Here is a 21,269-nt window from a genome sequence, read left to right as displayed (position 1 = left end):
GGCCACTGGAGTGGAGCGCCCAAACTTAAACACTATGCCACTGGCCGGCCCCTAGTATTTGTTATTCTCGATGCAGTTGGTCACACATTTTGGCATAAACTTTAAGTCATGACATAGTTAGATGGTTAATAACAGGGATGCTGCAGCCAGACTGCTTGGATTCTAATCCTGCCTCTACCACTTACTATGTGACTTTAAGCAAATTACTAGAACACTCTCTTGCTTGGTCTCCTAATCTGCTAAATGAAGATGATACTAGAACATATTTCAGAGAGCTATTATGAATTTTAAATGACCCCTGTATAATTACATGGAACAATATCTAGTACACAATGAGAACTGTATAAGAGTTAGCCACTATTAATATACTTCCATATTAGTTCCTTCACTACAAAATACAGTGTGATAATAACTACCAAAAAATTAAGTATGTTTTCTAGTTCAGTTTCCTCTCTTAATTAATTTGCTACTTTATTCATTGAGGTTCTGCCAAAGCATTGCACTCCCTTGCAATATTATCAGAAGTTGAGTATCTATTTTTGTGGAGCCCTGTGAAGCAAGTTACTGCTTCAGGTTTGATGGGTACTAGTAAAAAATTTACACACAAATCCTACCATTTCTTCTACTATAAATTTTAACGTCAGACTTATCATCTGTGACTATGTGTGAGGGTGAAAACTTGCCATTCCATCAAGAATCTTTTATATGTTCTACATATATAAAGTCTGTTCTTTTTCCCCCCAGAGCTTGATGTTGTTTCTTTTATTCTCATGTTTATTTAGCAACAACTAAACACTAGCTTCATGAAAGATCCATCACGTGCTATCAATTGCACAATGGAGTCTCGAATTCTGAGCCTGTGTTCTCTTTTTCCTATTTTGTCTCAAAGGAGATACATACTTCTCATTGAGTAAACAGCCTGTGACTATACAGCCAATTATTAAAACGTAGATGCCCAGTTATGTAATTGGTGGAAGAATGAAAAGACAAAAAGAGTCTAGGGCCATATAGTCCATTGTCAGTCAGATTTTTGGTGGCCCTAAAAACTAACACTACAGAATAAAGATTACTCATAAACTAAAATCCTTAAAAAGATGTGGACCACTTTTCAGTGGTTTCTTTAAGTTTTCCAAAAAAGAAATGCTTTTTCAAACTTTGAAATAACTCACTTGTGAGAGACAACACTCTTGAAAATTGAGAGACATTTATGTAGGGTTTGAAGCTGATGGCTTGGGATGGTTTGAGACATTTATGTAGGGCCTGAAGTTGATGGTTTGGGATAAAGCTACTAAATGTCAATTTCTTAATGTGTAAGGTGCAGAAGTGTCCATCTGCTGAGTTGGTTCAACTGGCCTCTAGCCAGCCCATTGTACTGAATGAGTGCCCGCTCTCTGCAATGTAAATTATTCTAGGACTTCTTGGGGGAAGCAGAAGTTTAAATTGTGATCCCTGCTCTTGAGCTATTTATAATGAGGAGAACAGAGTAACATATATGGAACATTATTAAAAGACAATCAATCCATGGTTAAGAGCTAATTCCTACAATACAACTATAAGTTTATTGGAGAGTACCGGAGAGGAAAGCAGTGCTGCCCAGGTTTCACTGAAGAGGTGGCTGAGCCTGCGCTGGAACTCAAGGAGTGATGAAACGGACTTACAAAGGCAAAGGAGGCGGCCAAAGTGTTCAGGCCAGAAATGGAAATATAAATTTCAGGTATGGAAACATCTGAAGCATTTCAGCTACAAGGGATCATGGAGAGACTGGTTTGCCAGGAGTTGAGGCAAGGTATTCGAAAAATATGAGAAATACATTAGTCAAGAGGGTCAGCTTAAAATACAGAAGGTTTCGAAGGCCACGTAGAGGTGTTGAAACCTAGACTTATAAGGGTTAAAACAAAACAGAACAAAACAAACGAAAGACCATTCATGTGTTGAAGCAGGGGAATGACATGGTAAAAATAAGAAAGGACAACAAGCCTAGCGATAAATGGACCTTGAGTTTTGAAGTAGGTTGAGTGAAGAGGCTCTGTGCTTGGTATTCATTGTTTTAAAACATCCATTCACCCGTTAAACACATTAACACTAGCATCATTTTAAAATTTTTACTAATGATTTTAATGTATTTCAAACAAACTTGCCTGGCTTTTCCACCTGAGATCCTACCATTTCCCTGTGTGCCCAACCACAAGAGCTTCACTCTGGGGCTCCAACAGTAAGGAAAGGCAATGCTTCCTGGCCGCCAAAGCCTGCTCTGCTGCCCAAATCACACTGTGCGGGGACTGGAGAGCAGAGGATGGGGGTTATTGTTTTAAATTCCTAATCGTAGAAGGTTAGCACTATCTGCACGAGTTCTCTTCAGACTGAACTTGGACTGTCTGATATTTCCTTCACATTAAAGAAACACCACACCAAACATTTTCCCTGTTCATTACTTATGGGAGAACTTCACTGAATCAAAAGATGTTTCTGACCTTCCTGACTGACTGCTTGGTCTTTTATCACGGCTTGAGTCTATGTGTTATAATTCTATGAACTAAAGTTGCCTGTGCTTGAGTCAATACAGATAATAGGGTTCCCCATCTTCCTCTTCTGCATCTGATAACAGAACTGATAAATCCATATCTTGCAACCACTGTGCCAAATTCCCCAGAGATGAACTTAAATAAGTCACATTCATCTTCAAATATGCAATCAATTTTGAAATAAAAAATATAACAACAATTACAAAATCTACCCAAATGTGAATTTAAAGGTATTCCGATGACATCTTGGATTAAAAACTAAATAATATCTGAAATAATAAACTAAATGTTAAAGACAATGAGAGTATTAAATTCTAAAAATCCGTGAGAATAGCCAAAGTATTATTCAGAGATTAATTCTTCACTTTAAATGCACATAAGAAAGGTTAAAAATAAATATGTTCATAATCTAAGAGACTAGAAAAAATTATCCAAGTAGACCCAAGAATGAATGAAAAAATAGACCCAAGAATGAATGAAAAAATTAATAAGGATTGACTAAATTAATACAATAGAAAAAGTAGGCTTAATTAATTAAAGATAGTGACTTCTTAAAAAATATTGCTGATATAGGCAACTACTTACAGTTCTGATTGAGATAAAAGACATACATTTTAGGAACAAAAAAGGAATAATAGCTACCTTCACAGAAAATTTAAAAATTATACACTGAAATAAATGTGTTTACACACACATAACAACATATATTGAAATTCTAAATGAACTGAATGTTTTCCTAGAACAAATACACATTACCAAAATTCATACAAGTTGGAACTGAAAGGAATATAACCCCTAAACCATAGCCATTGAAAAATTAACCAATGATCCCAGGCCTTGGAGGATTCATAAACAAATTACAATACAAATTTATATATAAGAGATTTTATAGATTATATATTTACATCAAAGTTAAACAAATGGCTCCAAAATAAGAAAAAGATTCAAAAAAGATTCAAAGTTCTCAACATTTTTATGCCAAGATTAGCTTAACTCTGGTAACAACGAAAAGAAATTATATACATAGGCTAACCTCACTTATTAGAACAGTGGTTAAAAATGCTAAAATAGGGCCGGCCCCGTGGCTTAGCGGTTGAGTGCACGCGCTCCGCTGCTGGTGGCCCGGGTTCGGATCCGGGTGCGCACCGAGGCACCGCTTCTCCGGCCATGCTAGCCACGTCCCACATACAGCAACTAGCATGATATGCAACTATGACATACAACTATCTACTGGGGCTTTGGGGAAGAAAAAAAAAGGAGGAGGATTGACAATAGATGTTAGCTCAGAGCCGGTCTTCCTCAGCAAAAAGAGGAGGATTAGCATGGATGTTAGCTCAGGGCTGATGTTCCTCACAAACAAAAAAAAGCTAAAATAGTAGCAAATCATATTCTGTAGTGTAATAAAAGAATAATATGACACAACAAGTAGGGTTTATTTAAGCCATGAAATTATAGTTCAACATTAGAAAAACCTATCAATGTAATCCCTAAAGTAATTGCTTAAAGAAGAAAAACAATATACTCTTTTTTTTCTTTTTGGTGAGGAAGATCAGCCCTGTGCTAACATCTGCCAATCCTCCTCTTTTTTTGCTGAAGAAGACTGGCCCTGGGCTAACATCCGTGCCCATCTTCCTCCACTTTATATGGGACGCCGCCACAGCATGGCTTGCCAAGCAGTGCATCAGTGTGCGCCAGGGATCCGAAACGGCGAACCCGGGGCTGCCGCAGCGGAGCACGCACACTCAACCGCTTGTGCCACCGGGCCAGCCCCAACAATATATTCATTTTAATAGATGATAAATGATCATTTGATATAATTCAACCTCTACTCCAGATAAATGGAACTATAAGGTTCAGAAACCTAGAACACATAATATACTTAATGATGAAACTTAGAAGTATTGATGAGAAAATGAAGAACTTATCCAAAGATTCTCATAATTATTATTCAATGTTACAAATGACTGTGGTCAGTCTAATAAGACAAGGAAAAAAAATAAGATGAATAACTATTTTAAAGATTGGGTAAATAAATCTTTCAGTATTTCAGATGATACCTGTACAAATTATAAAATCAAATGAAAAATTCTTAGAAGTGAAAAAAGAACTTTCAGAAAGGAAGCTATAAGAGATACTTTTGTGAGAAACAAAAATACTTTCCTTACATATCTGCAAAAACAAACTAGAAGATATCATGAAAAACCCCTACCAGTTAAAATATCAATGAAAACTATTAAGTTCCTAGTAATTAACCAATGGAAAAATGTGTAAGAAAGAAAATTATGAAGTTTTATTGAAGGATAAAACATGTAAATAAATGGAAAGACACAATCATTGTTTCTCAATGAGAAGACTCAATATCTTAAGATGTGAATTCTCTCCCCAACATTAATCTTTAAATTCAATGAAATTCTTAGTGGAGTCCTAACAAGATTTTTTCAATGGATAGTAATAGCCTTATTCTAAGTTCATCTGAAAGAAAAAATTTCTGAGAAGAGGAAAGAAAATTTTGATGCACAACGAGTGTGAAATTATCAAAACAGATTTAAAAAACAAATGATAGAGTCATAGTAATCATGATAGACTCTGTATATATAGAGATTTCACTTATCATAAAGGCGCGTTTCAAACGTGTAGAAAAGATGAAAGATTGAAAAAGAAAGGTACTGCTCAAGCCAAGATTACTCCTTTGGAAAACCTAAAGTTACATTATCTACTTTACACCATTCTACAACATAAATTTCAATAGGGCAAGTTGTGGGAGCCTCTGAAGTCTTGAAGATGACAATAAAATGTCCCCGAGAATTTACCCTGGCAGGCAAGATTTACCCTTATAGGTAACATGGCCAGGACCTCTGAAGACCTTGCCACCACTTCACTGAAGTACTGGAGATCCCACCATCTAGAAGAGTCTAGGGAACCAAACTGGTGACAGTGGCTGCTTATAACCAAGACGCAGGGAAGTCAAAATGTATCTACCTCATTGTAAGAAGTTCTAGAGTGATTTTCAGTACAGGTGCAGGAAGGGTTAAGTTGGTATCTGTGGGCTACTGTAGCAACTAACCAATTTGTCTAACATTTCTAAGTAAAGATATTCTGAGGGACAAACAATCCAAAGTAAGTCACTTTGGAGACTGGTGCCAATAAGATTTTTTTTAGTCTCAGTACTGCTGAAACTGTTATTTATTGCCATTCAACTAGTTTTCAGAAAAACAAAAACAAAATCTGAGTGATTAACTTACCCCAGGAAGCTCTATCTATAACTGCCACACAAGCTCATTTTCTTTTTCTTACACTCTCAAACTTTAAAGAATCCAATTTGTAGACAATACATGCTCAATAAGGATTTGTTGAATCAATGAATCAATGATGTGGAGAAACTGGCAGTAAAGAATGAAGAAATAGAAAACATGACTAGCTTCGGTCATAGAAGTAAAAGTGTGGTCATGAACCGCCATGGAAAACCCTAGAAAACAAGGGCTACCCAACCTACTCTTCTTTAGCAACCCAATTGTGCAACCATCCTGCTTCAAGTTCTGCTTGGTGTGCACATGAAACCAAATGCAGTCCTTTGTGGTTGGCTTATACAATATGCCTGGGTGGTAAAGTTGGCTTGAGAGGCAGACAAGGGGTCAGACTATGTCAGGAGCTTTCACGTTAACTAGGAGGTGTGGGCGAACTGCTGTAGGTGTCAAGCAAGACTTACATTTTAGATCAATGCTTGCAGCTGTGGGAAAGATGAATTTGAGGGGTATAAGCTAAAATTAGGAAGATCACTTAAGGGGCTCCTTCAGCAATGCAGAAAGATGATGACGAGTTTCTGTACTAAGGAAGCAGTTGTAGGAAAAAAGGGGAATAGAAACAATCCAGAACTATTTATAAGATAAAGTCCACAGGTATCAGAGATGAGCATGTAGAGGGAAGAGGATAGGCAGAGTTGAGACTAAAACTTAGGAATGGGTCTTGGGCACATGGTACTACTGGCTGAGATGGAAAATAAAGGATCCTGGGCAAGGCCTTAGATCAGGAGACCTCAACCACAGGGGTACAGCACAACCATGAAGGTCCATTGCAGGTAACTCCTCACATCCTGTACTTACCAGAGTTTATGAATGACCAACTTTGTTTTCATCAATAAGTGGAGTGGACTGGAGATTCTCTCTAAAATAGAGACTTTCTCACTCATTTCCAGTCCAATGCATGGTCTTAAATGGGAAAGGAACAGCTGAATTTATAGCCCGTAGGTCAGACATTGTGGGTAAGCCTTAGCCTATCTGTGTCATAACCTGTAGTGCTGCTGACATTGACAACAGTCACTCATATTATTTTATGTTTCTTATATGATCATTGTGCAACAAACAAGACAACTTCATAAACAAAAATCTAAAAACAAAAGAGAAAAGCTCATTTACGTGGGGCTAACAGCATTATCTCCCTGAACAATGGGGATATCCTGGGAGTGTGTCATGCATGTGAATGTCAACTACCCTTTGTCTCAAAATCGACAACAGACAAGAAACTACCGCCCCAAAATGACATTTGAATATATCCCCTCCATCTGCCTGTCTGAAGTGCTATCTGTTGCTGTCCATCAACTTGCCATCAGAGAACCACTGCTTCATTGAATAGGGTCTCTCGCTTCTTCTGGTCCATCACATCACTCCCTGCCAGAGCACCCACACAGAGACACCACGTGAGGATTCCCAGTGGAGGTGAGGAGACAGGGATTGATGAGAGTATCTGACAAGGCAAAGTACAGGTTCTGTTACTCAAGGCCAAGTGAGTGAATTTGGATGAAGTGGAGGGTTTGTATGGGTGAGGCATGAGAGCTGAGGTTGGAAATATAGGCATTAGTGGAAAGCTTTCAACACGATGAGGGGTTGTTAATTGATCCTGCAGGTAAAAGGACTCTGGGTTAAGATAGCAGAGTTAGGCCAGATCATCTGTGTGAACCCAGCCAAGAGGACCCAAGTTAACAAACTGCTCCATACTTGATACACATAAAGAACATCCTTTGGTTTCTGGCCACAGCGGTATTAATTTATAGAGTCCTCTTTTAAACCGAGATCTATTCATTCCTCAGTTTTGAGTCTCCTTCTTCCTAATTGTTACAAGGTCAGGGGGTCTACTGCTATCTGTGGTTTCCTTGCAATCTTAGTTCAAGTTTTTCTTATCTGTTTTGAAGAAATTGTTTCTTCTTGCCTTCAACTTGCAATTTTTCCCTGACATGCAATTGTCTTGGCATGCGATGACTTACCATGGAGCCACATCTGGGAACTGCGAAGCTCCCTTCTTCATCCTGGGACCCAAGTGACAGGGTAGTACTGTTGAGAGAAGCATCATCCGGCTAGATGGAGAAATGAAAGCACCATTCTTATTCAGGCAAATATTTTCTAACGTGTTGGTATATTCTACTGTGTGTACATACTTAGATACGTGTGGCAATCTACAAAGTTATGACCGCCTGAGCACAGACAATTGCATCCAGCCCTTCAGGGATCATTACTGTGAACCACCCAAATGCCAGGGCCTCTGACAGACACTGGCCTCTGTGGCAGACTCCTCTATTACCTGCTACAAACTCCATTTTTCTTAATAATATCTTGGTTTTGTTCCAGGGAGTTAAGTGTTAAACCAAAGAACTTGATTTCCAGGCTTTTTAGCAGCTAAGAGTGATCATGTGACAAGTGTGGCCAAGGAGGTGTAAGCGTAATTTTACCAAGAGTACTTCCAGAAAAGCGAAGGCTCTCCTGACCAAAAAGAACAAGGTGAGCTGATACATGCTCATGAAAGCACCATAGACGATGCCTGGTAACTCCAGGCTGTCCAGGCATCTTGCACAAATAAAGATGATGGCCACAGGAAAGGATGGCACAGACAGATGATCAAACACGGTTGGGTCCACGCTAAGGGGCATCATGTGGCTGCCCTGTCAGACTTGCATCACATCTGTTAAGCTTCTCCATGTGAAGCAAAACAACTCCTCCTTTTCCATTCTATGCAGCAAGACTTAACTGGTCTAATCTTATTTTTTTAACAGACCCTAAAACTACCTTTTGCAGTGAATAGAATTCAGTAGCAATAGTACCAAGTTGTTTTGCATTTATAAAGCTGGAAGTTAGAGATTTTTGCTTTGGCGTACAATGGGTTTACTGAAATTTAAGTAATAAATATTCCTTCCATTACTGAAGGAACCTTATTACAAAATTGAATATGTTTGATGCTTATGAAAACATACACTATTTTGTCTTTTAAAAAACTGTCATTCATCTTGCTTGACTATATTTTCTAAATTTTCTATAGACAGTATGCACTACTTATAAAATGAACAAGGAACTTTTTTTTTTAAAGCAACGAATAAAACACAAGAACTAGTACAAGAAATTTAAGTTAAGATGGTGAACTGATAATCGCCTACTTCCCCTCTTGGCTCAAATTACTAAAAATGGCAGAAAACTTATATTTTTTAAAGGCACATATTTTATTTTATTTATTTATTTATTTATTTATTTATAATTTTATTTATTTTTTTCCCCCAAAGCCCCAGTAGATAGTTGTATGTCACAGCTGCACATCCTTCTAGTTGCTGCATATGGGATGCGGCCTCAGCATGGCTGGAGAAGCGATGCGTCAGTACGCGCCCGGGATCCGAACCCGGGCCGCCAGCAGCGGAGCGCACGCACTTAACCACTAAGCCACGGGCCGGCCCCAAAAGGCACATATTTTAACAGCACTGGAAACCAGTGAAGAATTCTGTAGCAGATCAACTGATAGAAATTTCTAGATGAAAAGCAAATGGAATTGGTTTGGTAAAATAAAAACCTCTACCTAAAAGCAGAATTTAAAAGAAAATTTCTAGTGAGGGAAGAGAAAAACACACAAATAACATACAATGTAGAAAGAGTAGGAAAGGCTACAGGCAAATAATTAAGAAATGTTTACAAAATAGGAGCCAAGTAGACCCCCCCCCCCCCCGACTTAAATATGTAAACAGCCCCTAAATGTAACCTTAGGGAAAACTCAAAACATGCAGTCTAAATAAAGTGAATTAACTGCCTTGTGGTGGGGGGCGGTGTCCTAGTATGAGTGTAGGGGTCTAAGAGAGAGGGATCTCAGGAGGTCACAACAAAAGACACGAGACTGAAAAATGAAATCAGCTTTGCTGGGAAGGAATAAATTCAAGTTCTTCATCTCCTTCATTGGTTTTACATTTGGGGAGAGTGTTTACTAGCCTACTTGCCCCCTCTACGCACCTTTAAGTTAAGCCCCCACTCACTCACAACACGTAATCAACAATTTTGGTCTTTGGAGAAAATCAATCTACTCAATTACAGAGGAAACATACAGCAATCCCCTGTACTAATCAATCAAAAAATCAATCAACTCCTACACTATGACTCTGCAGAGAACTTTAGGGGCCAGAAAGTCGTAGTTCCACATGCAAGTGTGCTGATATCTTCTGCCTTCTAGAACATTTTCCACCCTACATTACCTGGGATGGAATCTTTGGTGGGTCATCTCAGCCTCTTGCTGTGACAAGATTCTGACAGACAGGGTCTGGGGGAAGGACTGGGAAGCTGGACGGGAAAAAACACCCAGTATCCATAGTCTTGGTCAGAAGCTCTCCCTGCACTGGAGGCAAAACCTATAACCTGAGGACACTTGCTGCCACCCAAAGGGAGGTATGCACATCCGTGATCAGATGGTACTCACACTCAGCCAGACACGTCACTATTTGCGTCACTTATTGCTACACACTCCAAAAGCTTACGTTCTCCACACAAGATATTTACATATAACTGGAATGCAAAATAACTGGTAAAAACTAAATATTTACATCTCAGCTGATACTGAAAATATTGAAAAAAATATTCACATGGTAGTCCGCTATTTTTCTGTATGAGCTCACCCACAAGGACCAGGCTTTAGTTGACAATGTCCTCCACGTAGGATACACATAAAAAAACTAGTTTTGTTATTGTTGTTTCTGCCTGTAGAAGCATTTTTTAAAGATAGAATTTAGTTGTTTTTGGTTTACCTATTAAATTATTTCCTGCTGAGTTTAAGAGCTGTGGGTGATGGGGTTGTGGGTGGCTATGTTTGCCAACAATCTGAATTATGTTGCATCTTTACCCAAGAAAAGTGAGAATACACATCATTTATACTACAAGAATGTTCATGGCAGCAGTATTCATAATAGCTCAAAACTGGAAACAATTCAAATATCCATCATTAGGGTGAATATATTAACCAATAGTAGTATCTATGTGCAGTGGAATATTATTCATAATAAAAGGACCAAACTTTTAACACATGTGAAAAATGGTTGAATCTAAAAATTATTATCGAGTGAAAGGAACCAGATACAAAAGCGAATATTATATTTACAATTCCACTGACATGAAAGGTGAAACCGAACTAAGGTGTTAGAATCACAGCAGGCTTGCTGTGCAGGTGTGGGAGGACACTCGACGGGTAAGGCCTGAGAGAAATTTCTGGAGTGATGGAAATGTTCTCTATTTTGACTGACTGTGGTTATATGGGTGAAAACATTCATTAAAACTAACTGAATTATACATCTAAAATATGTACTTTTATTGTTTGTAAATTATACCTCCATAAAAAACACATAAAAATAATCTGATTCCTTAAAAATAATTCTTATCTTTAAGGGGCTGGCCCGGTGGCATAGTGGTTAAGTTCATGCTTTCTGCCTCAGTGGCCTGGGGTTTTCACTGGTTCAGATCCTGGGTGCAGACCTACTCACCGCTCATCAAGCCATGCTGAGGCGGTGTCCCATATAGAAGAGCTACAACTCTACAACTATTATATACAACTATGTACTGGGGCTTTGGGGAGAAAAAAGAAAAAGAGGAAGATTGGCAACAGATGTAGTGCAGGGGCAATCTTCAAAAAATAAATAAACAAACAAACAGTAGTTGTAACCTTTAAAAAAATAATTCTTATCTTCAGAGTGATTTAAGGGGCTATTGCTGCTATGAATCAAGAATGTACAGCTAAAATAATGGGTAAATCAGAGAGAAAAACGTTGTTCTTGGGAAATAAGGATAGGTTCCCTGAAATTTACAAAAAGAGTGAGATAAGCTAAAAAGCAATGCAATCATGATCAAGAAAAAATTACTAATCTGGAACATAAAGTTGAAGAAATCAGAGCAAACAGACTAACATGGGAGAAAATTTACGGGATACTGAAATTCAGTTCGAGCAAAGCAACAACCATCTAATATGTGTTCTGGAAGGGTGAGGACATAGAAAATGGGAAGAAAAAATAATTTAAGACACAACAGAAGACAATGTCCAGAAAATGAAGCAGTGACCAAGATGAATGAAATAAAGGGCAGATCCTTGTGGAAGTTCAGAACTCCAGCAATAAATTCAAAATAAATTCAAAATTCAAAAATTCACAAAAGTTGTAGAAAGGGTAAACAAAAAAAGCTTATTTATAAAGGAATGAGATTCGGGCAACTAAAATAAGAAAAGAAAAGAAAAACAAATAATGTCATAAAAGAGTATAATAGTTAGTGAATAATAAGAGAAATTCTACTATTCAGGTTTTCCAAGAGAGCTAAGGTTTTTTGTTAATGACAGACAGTCAGTTGGGCACATGTTCCTAAGAGGAATATCAACATGGTTTCAGGAGTTTGCTAACCATCTTGTAAGTATAAGGATTAAACTTGCATGCTATGGTGGCAGCATGAAAGGAAAAAGAAGTTGGTGCTAAGGTTGGCATTGCACTTGATTGCAGTTGTATCAGCCTGTGTCTACTCCCCATTAGTTACTTGTTTTGTGATTAAAACAAACTCCTACTTGTTTACATCACGGTTTCTTAGATTTTCTTTTCTATGAAGCAAACATAGACATAACCGATAATTTTTCACAGCTGGTATGATGGCATTTTGCAGTGAACTATGAATCAATAGCAAGCGTAGCTCTTTGATTTTCACTTAAGACGTTGGAAATAAACTAGATCAACTACTTTGTCTTTTGAATAAACTAACATCTCCAGTAACTAATTCATTTATGTTGACTGCACAAAAGGAAAATGTCCTCTTTTATCTATACAAGAAGTGATTTGTAGAGTAGGTCTATGATGATTGTAGACTGGGTTGTACACGCCCAGATTTAGTGGCATTTGTGATTTAGAGTCAAGGATCAACCACATATAATACATGAATAGACTATTCCTTCATTGTAAGTAGCTTATTGCATAATAAACACATTGGATATTAATGAAATCATAAAATGTTATATGGACTCTTTTTTAAAGGTTTATTGATGTATAACTGACATACAATTAACTGCACATATTTAAAGAGTATAAAGTATACAATTTGATAAGTTTTGACAAACATATAGACCCGTGAAACTATCACCACAGTCAAGACAATGAACAAAACCAGCACCTCTAAAAACGTCGTGTCCCTTTGTCATCCCTCTTTCCCTCACCTCCTTGCTCACCTCCAGGTCCCCAGGTAATCCCTGATCTTCTTTTCTTCACTATAGGTTAGTTTACATTTTCTATAATTTTATATAAATTGAATCTTTCTGTCTAGCTTCTCTCACATGGCACAACTATTTTGAGATCCATCTATGTTGTATACATCAATAGTTCATTGCTTTTTATTGTTGAGTAATATTTCATTGTATGAATAACCATAATTTGTTCATCTGTTTACCTGTAGATAAAACTGAGTTGTTTCCAGCTTTGGGCTATTATGCTATAAACATTTGTGGATAAGTCTTTGTGTGAAAATATATTATCTATGAGTAGAATGGCTGGCTCTATGGTAGGTATATGCTTAACATTTTAACAAGCTGCCAAATTATTTTCCAAAGTGGATGGACCATTTTACGTTCCCACCAGCAAGGTATGAGAGTTCCAGTTGCTCCACATCCTTAGCACTAGTTGATATGGTTAGTCTTTTTAATTTTAGTCATTGTACAGGGTAAGTAGAGATATCTCATTGTGGCTTTATTTGCATTTCCATAATCACTAATGATACTGAGCATCTTTCATGAAATTATTTACCACCCACATATCTTCTTTGGTGAAGTGTCTGTTTAAATCTCTTGCCCATTTTAAATGATGAGAAAAGAACAAACAAAATTTTACCACTGGAAAATTCAGGGTATGTTCTTAAAAGAGAAAGTTGATTTGTTTTCAAAGATAGAGGATTTTTGTAAAGTTCAGGGAACTAAAGGTTGGAAATACCAACAGGGAGCATACTGGAGACAATTTTTAATATCAAAAGAAGGAGTTTTTATATTATTTCTTTAAACAATAGGGACTATATTCTGGGATAAAATGGGAGAGTTAAGTCACATGACCAAGCCTCTCTCTCCTAAAACCTAGCAGAGTCAATAATATACAGCTAAAATTTTGAAAAAAAGAATCCCAGCAGCCTTCACACAAGTGGTGGACACAGAGAGACATTCCAGGAATGATGTGGATTCTTTTCCAAAATCCACCTCACTCTCCATTAAAACAGCACCAAGGAAGAAGTAAATGGAGAAAATTTTGGAAATGACTACTACTATCTCCTCCAAATTACGAGGGAAAATGACTGATGGTGTGAGTAACTATATCTGGGTTCAATATATGCGTACCCCTTCACAGTAAGTGTCTCCCCAACGCCATTTCAGCAGAGGGGAGAGAACCTATCGGGATGCACCATTTTGCCTTTTTCTATCTGGGAGGAAGTTAGGAGAGGGACTGTGAGGATGGAAAAGTAAAAGGGAAAATGGATTAACCTACGCTCTACCAAGGGAGAGAAAAAGATGGCTTCAGAGAGGAGTACAAGCAGAAACAGATGTGAGGAAAGGCTCTAGGCTAAACCATAAATAAAGCAACTTTCCTGGTCGCAAACTGCTGGAAGCTCCATCATTCTCCTCAGGCTCGCCTGACTTTGCCCCCTTCTGGGTAAGTAGGGACAAGCTGCTCTGCAGAAAGGCAGGGGGATGGCGAGGGGAGAGGGGCACTGGACACCTAGGGTTAAAAGGGTAGTCAGACGTAAGCTGCCCAGGGTTCACCCTGCGCCGAGGAAACTGTAACGACCTGAGGACGCCTGTGGCTCCAACACACACACCTGTGACTCCACGGAACTAACACTCCTATGAGAATTTTTTTAAATAAAAGAAAAAATGTAAAGGAACTAAATCTGTCAAAAAGAAATGCCTACAATCATTGGTTTCCTGGGTATGTATCTTTTTATTTATTTATTTATTTATTTTTGTGAGGAAGATCAGCCCTGTGCTAACATCTGCCAATCCTCCTCTTTTTTTTTGCTGAGAAAGACTGGCCCTGGGCTAACATCCATGCCCATCTTCCTCTACTTTATATGGGATGCCGCCACAGCATGGCTTGACAAGTGGTGCGTCGGTGCGCACCCGGGATCTGAACCGGCGAACCCCGGGCCGCCGCAGCGGAGCGCGCACACTTAACCGCCTGCACCACCGGGCCAGCCCCGGTGTGTATCTGTTTTTATAAAGCATACAGTTATTTGTGGATTTAACTATTAAACTTGGGTTCATTTACTGCTGAATGTTTTCCTACAAATCAATGAAAGGTAGATACGTCTGTTGACAGCTGTGGTTGTCCAGCCATCTTATTTACGTGTCATTGTTTTGATGTTTTGCACGATTGTCTTGAAGAAATGGGTTCTTCTTTCATCCCTACCCCCAGTTCTCCTGCTATAACTTACCAAGGAACCACCTGTTTTGGTAATTCTTGGCAGCTCTTTTTCCTCCTGAGTGCCATCCAAGTGAGAAGAATAGTTGTCACAGGTATCACCTGGCTAACGAGAGAAACAAAAGCCATTGTTATATAGGCATATCTTTCCCAGCGTGATTGTTTATTCAATCATGCATTACACTAGAATCTATTTAAATGTACAGTCATGTGGAGATACAGAGTTAATGACTACCTGTGCAATGGTAATAGGGCTTACCAATCTGCCCATAACTATACTGATCCTCATAAATGTCAGCACTATAATAGAAATTGGTCTCAGAAACAGACACTGCTAAATGCCTGCCAAAATCCACTTTTCTTTTCCTCTTTAACTTATGAATACCATGATTTTGCTCCAAGATGCTGTGTGTCTAACTAAAAAGACTAAGTGTGATCATGTGATGGTTACATCCAATGAGACAGAAGTGGAATCCTACTTGGTGGAGCGTCCAGAAAGGCTAATGTTTTCTTGTTAAAGTTGATGGAATCAGCTGATCGACGCTTCTTCTAGAACATGGACATGATACCTGTGATGCCCAGACATCCTATAAGCATTAAATATTAGCCAATATGCTAAGCGGAGCAGAATGGAAAGATGAAGAAGTTAGTAGAGCCATGCTAGGGATACCAGCCATACTAGCCTCAGACTTCTAATTTTGTAAGGAAAATAAAACTCTAATTGTCTAAGTCAAGCAGCTTACTAGTAAAACTATGCTACTTTAAAATAAGACTTTATGAGTATATTTTGCAATGATTTATAAATCAATAGGAAGAATAGTCAGTTTTTTCAATTATAAAATTGGACATACATTAGATTGATTATCTCATGAGCACATATGGCCGAACCAAGTATTTCATTCCCTTTCACTGGATATTGGAAATGCCTTGATTTTCATTATGCAGGAAGTGTATTTGGAGACTATTCTGATTCTGATGGACTGCAGTGCAGGCCTCGTGTATATGCTCTAAGATATTTAGCAGCATTGGTGATACAATGGCATTCCCCAAAATAAGATGCAAAAGTGTATTTTATGATTGAAGCAACTTTTTACAAAATTAAACATACTAGATATTAATGAAATCATAAACTTTTACGTGTGATCTTAGAAACTGTTATCTTTCAGCTTGCTTTTCCATATTTTCTAAAGCTTTCCACCAAAGTGTATGTATTACATTACTAAGAAAAATGGACATCTATTTTGAAGTGGAAACAATGCTAACGAGGCAGTACAGAAAACAGGTCAGGGTGGAGGACTGAGAGCGTGCCACCCCCAACCACTCAGAACTAGAGAAAGTGCGTATTTTTATAAGAACGGCTCCAAGTGGTGCTGGAAACCAACAAAGTGTTCTAAAAACAGAGGAGAAATTGTTAGAAATTCCTGGAAAATAAAAAGTATACCATTTATTTTATAATTGTAGAGAAACAGCCTAAGAACAGCATAAGACAACATTGCTGGCAAGGAAAGACATCCACGAAAAACAAACCGACAGACACCCACTAAGCCCAGAGTGAAAAAATGCAAAGGGCAATGGCCAGAATAACTCATTGTAAAGTGTTTCCTCAACAGAGGGGCCAGACAGTCTCCCAATAGCCCCCTTTCTACTGAACAGCAGGCAGTAGCTATGTATGAACCCAACAAAAGCACTCTGAATGAAGTGAGCTACCTGCCTTGAGAAGATGTCCAGGGTTGAGACCAAAACAGACCTCAACATCAGGCTGCTCTGGACCTCCACAAGAAACGGGAGCGGGAGAATAAAAAGAACACATCGGTTTTGTCTGGGATAGAGAGAAATGAAGTCATTCGCCACTCCCTCTCTGGCATTGAAGGTGTGTGCTTGTGTGTGCGTGCACGTGTACTCACCCACATGTACTGTTAGACCAACTACCATTCACACACCGTTCACAGACCTTACCAACTTGCACAGGACCCAAAGTCAGCCCTCGTATTCAATAAAGAGTCCTTCGGGAAATTATCTATATAATGGCAGACAAATCATACAGCATTGACATATCCTTAGTCATTAATCAGTCAATCCAGCCATTAATAAATATAAATCAATCACCAAGGATCATCAGCCATTGGAGAAAATCAACATCATGAAAAATGCAGTCATGGAGAAAATCAACATTCTGAAAAAGAAGTATAGTGACAAACATTCTGGGAGAGAGAATTGAGGGAAGAGAAGAAAGCTTATAATGATTTAATAATTTCAGAGAGATTTGAGAGGCTATTGCAACCACAAATACAAACTAACTCTAACAATAAAGGGGAGATCAGTGGAAAAGGAGGAGTTCTTATGAACTAACAGTATGATTGCTAGACTGAAAAATCAATATGGGCTAAATTATAACTACTCTCGGCAAAAATTAGAATCAGGCTCTACAAAATGATGTAAAAAAATCTACTGGCATACAGAACAAACAGAAAAAAAGACATGGAAAATATGAGACAATTTAACAGATATGTGAGTTAAATGGAGTACTGAAATAATTAAAGAAATAATGGGAAAAGAATGTTCAGAACTGAAAGGAAAGAAACATTTTTCAGAGACAAAAAGCTGAGTGCTGTTCATGATAAAAAAAAAAAGATTTCATATCCTGATGACAGTTCAGGTCTCCAACAATAAAGATAAACCTAAAAAGCTTCCAGAAATATAAAAATGAGAGCAGCATATAAATAAAGGAATAAGATTTAGAGAGGCATCAGACGTCTCAAAATTAACACTATATGAAAAAGCACATAGATTAATATTTACAAATTTCTGAAAGAAATTGATTTAGGGCCTAGCATTTTGATACTCATCAATTTAGGATTTAAGCTTTTTGGATATGAAAATGTATCCAGAGATATTTCTTGTGAGAATTGCTCAAAGGATAAAAGATGCAGTCTGCTAAGAAGATGTAACATTTTGTAATACATGTGATTATGCAAATTAGCGTTCTCACTATTCCCTGTAGCCCTTCTGTTATGCTGGCCTCCTCATCCCCCTGTGGGAAAGAACGGTTCTCGCTCTCTCACCCTATAAGCTGGTGAGTAGTTTGGGCTGGGCTGGAGCAAAACTTAAATGTTCTCTTCCATCACAGTGAGGGGTTTCTTCACGTGTTTGGGACTTCACTTGCCCCTTGATTAACCTTTACAAGGTGATGAGACCTTCAAAGAGTTGAAATAAAAGGGATAGTGATAAAAGAGAAAAGAAACAAAATAAGCCTAGACTAACCATGAGAGCCCACAGCAAGGGGTGGGAGTGTCGGTGTGGCTGGCGGAAGACCTCGACTGAGGCTCACTGTGTGCACTGCCTTGACATCTGGTACAATGGGGAGGGCCACAAGAGGTCTAAGTGCAAGCTGCTCGCCCACTCTGCTCCCTCAGTTAAGGTCCCCCCGCCAGACAATGCTCCTTATCTAGGGGACCAGACACAGTTCTTGCTTATCCCTGAGTAGTGCGTTTCAGTTCCCTGCCAGCCTACGGAATAATTTAAACAAGCCAATCACATCCTCCCATGGGAACCTCACCCTCTTGATACTACAAAGCCTGCCTCCCGCAGCCCCTGGCTGTTCACTTGTTCCCAAGTGCATCCCACACATGGCGCCGTGGCCATGAGAACATGTGACTAATAAATTGCTGCCAATCTTATCAGTCCAGTGTCAAGTGTCATGTGCTGAGCCATCTCTGTAATCCTAGGGTGGAATCCCTCCCTCACCTACAGAGTGAAGAGGAGGCGAGTCAAGTAGAATCAGGTGGGGTAGAAAGCTCACAGAAATCCGTTATTTGAAAACACTGACTTGCCGCTCCTCTGGCTGAGGGGAGAGGTAGTGGCTGCTGTGAAGGGAAACAGGGCCAGCAGTGAGGAACAAACACCTCGGATCCAGTGTCCTGGTTGGAAGCAAGACATGTAAGACTCCCTGCACTGAGGGAAAAGTCTAAAACCTGAGGACACCCGCTGCCAACTCAACAGAAAACGTAAAGACCTCTGACTAGATGGAGTTAACACTCTTAGGAGAAAGGTAATGAAATTAGAAAAAACATTAGAGACAAAATCTGCAAAATAGCATTGCTCACAGTCCCAGCTGATCACACTTCACCTCCAGATCTTGACCTACCCTCAAGCAACAGAAGAGCAGCCAGAACACAAACGGACCACATCCAAACCCTTAAGCAGAATTTTAGAAGGGACCAAAGACTAGCCTGTATTAGCACAATTGTAAGATCCAGATAGAGTACCCCACAGAAAATACGTGTAAGATGAAAATAAACTGTATAGAAACTAAACATCATCATCATCTTCATCAGATCCAGGATGGTACAGGGGTTCTTCTTAGAAGAGCAAAGAATCCCTCTTCCTCTACTAGGAAGGAAAAAGAGAGCTAAAGAGAAGGAAACACATTGAAGGGTAATAGAGGAAAGTCCCTCTCTCTGCATGCTCTGCTGCCAGGACCCCAAGTGGAGGCAGACGTCAGCACACCACGTCCTGTACGTCTCCTGCTCAGCGGCACCCAGGCTCATGCCCAGTGGTGCAGACCACAGCATGGGATTCATCTCACAAAAACAAAGCCTTCTACTGAGATAGCTTCACCAGCAGTTATGAATCCAGATTAGCACCCTTCAAAACTCTGTACTAAGACGGACAAGGTGGGCTCTGATGAAATGCATTTACCTCCTGTGCGAGACAGTGCACTTCCCCCAGTTACTGCTACACATTGAAGATGCTGTAGTGCTGCTCCTCACAAGATATTTACATTTAGAAAATAACTGAACATGATGTAATCTATGCAGAAATAGAAGGACAATGATGTACACCTGAAATTTATACAATGTTATAAACCAATGTTACTGCAATTAAAAAAATGTATAGATTAAACAAAGGACTCAAAAAAAAGAAAATAACAGAAATGTCAAAATATTTCTTGGGGCCGGCCCGGTGGCGCAAGCAGTTAAGTGCGCACGCTCTGCTACAGCAGCGTGGGGTTCACCAGTTCAGATCCCGGGCGTGCACCGACGCACCGCTTGTCAAGCCATGCTGCGGTGGCGTCCCATATAAAGTGGAGGAAGATGGGCATGGATGTTAGCCCAGGGCCAGTCTTCCTCAGCAGGAAAAAAAAACAACAAGAGGAGGATTGGCAGATGTTAGCTCAGGGCTCATCTTCCTCACACACACAAAAAAATATTTGTTATAGTGAGAATTAAATTAATATTGAAAGCTACATGGAAGGTAGCATAAGATTCTCCATTATGTGCTCCACAAAGGGAACAAAAGTTCAGCTGACAACCTCCCCCACATTTTGACTTCTGGCTGTGCTGTAGCTGTGGCTGTGGCTGTGTTTTTGCTGTAGGTGCAGGTAGACCACGTAGTTATTTGTGAATATAACTATTTAATTATTCATTCCTGAGTTAAGGAGTCTCCTTTGTCTTCACTGTTACAAGGTAAGTAGGCATTTTTTTCAAATTTTCCTGTCTTGAAATAATTACTTTTTCTAACCTCATTACTCTCCCCTTGCTTTATCTTACCAGTTGACCATTTCTGCAGGGAATTGCTGATATCCCTTCTTCATCCAGGGTCGCATCCAAAAGAGGAGTTGGGATACAAGAAAAATCATCTGGCTATTGAGAAAAATGAAAGTGCATTTTTATTCAGGCATATTCTCCCAAAGGTCACTGTGTATTCCATTATGGGTTGTGCATAATATGTGCTCATTCATACAAATTTGTGGAGATATACATAGAGATGAGTGCCTGTGCACTGATCATTGCATTTAGCCATTTATCAGCAATATTTCCCAAGCATGATGTTAGACACTGCTCTCTGTGGAAGATACTGCCAACTGCCTATCTCAAACTCAGGTGCCTGTCTTCCTTAACAGGATCTTGATATTTTTTCAAGAACTTTTGTGTCCAACTAAAGAAAAAAAAAAAATCAATTTCCCAAGCTTCCTTGCAGCTAAGGAGGATCATATAACAGGCTGGAAAATAAGTGGTAAATGGAATTCTACCAAGTAA

The 21,269-nt window shown here is 39.0% G+C and overlaps 1 protein-coding gene across 9 annotated transcripts in view; it reads right to left on the bottom strand.

Annotated features, from left to right (window-relative positions):
• Positions 1 to 21,269, bottom strand: part of ARHGAP28 (Rho GTPase activating protein 28) — a 245,692-nt gene that overhangs the window by 109,790 nt on the left and 114,633 nt on the right. For 8 of the 9 annotated variants that reach the window (XM_087438882.1, XM_087438880.1, XM_087438881.1 and 5 more), the window contains 3 exons: positions 20,781 to 20,873; positions 15,245 to 15,337; positions 7,780 to 7,869 (listed from right to left, as the gene is read on the bottom strand). In XM_087438882.1, the coding sequence (XP_087295008.1) occupies positions 7,780 to 7,869; positions 15,245 to 15,337; positions 20,781 to 20,873 (276 nt within the window). The remainder of the gene's footprint in view (positions 1 to 7,779; positions 7,870 to 15,244; positions 15,338 to 20,780; positions 20,874 to 21,269) is intronic. The other variant, XM_004421088.3, reaches the window with a different exon arrangement.

The sequence above is a fragment of the Ceratotherium simum genome, chromosome 14 (assembly GCF_057802395.1).
Source record: "Ceratotherium simum simum isolate JZ-2026a chromosome 14, ASM5780239v1, whole genome shotgun sequence".
Lineage (NCBI taxonomy): Eukaryota > Metazoa > Chordata > Mammalia > Perissodactyla > Rhinocerotidae > Ceratotherium > Ceratotherium simum.
This window is presented reverse-complemented; position numbering and strand designations above follow the sequence as displayed.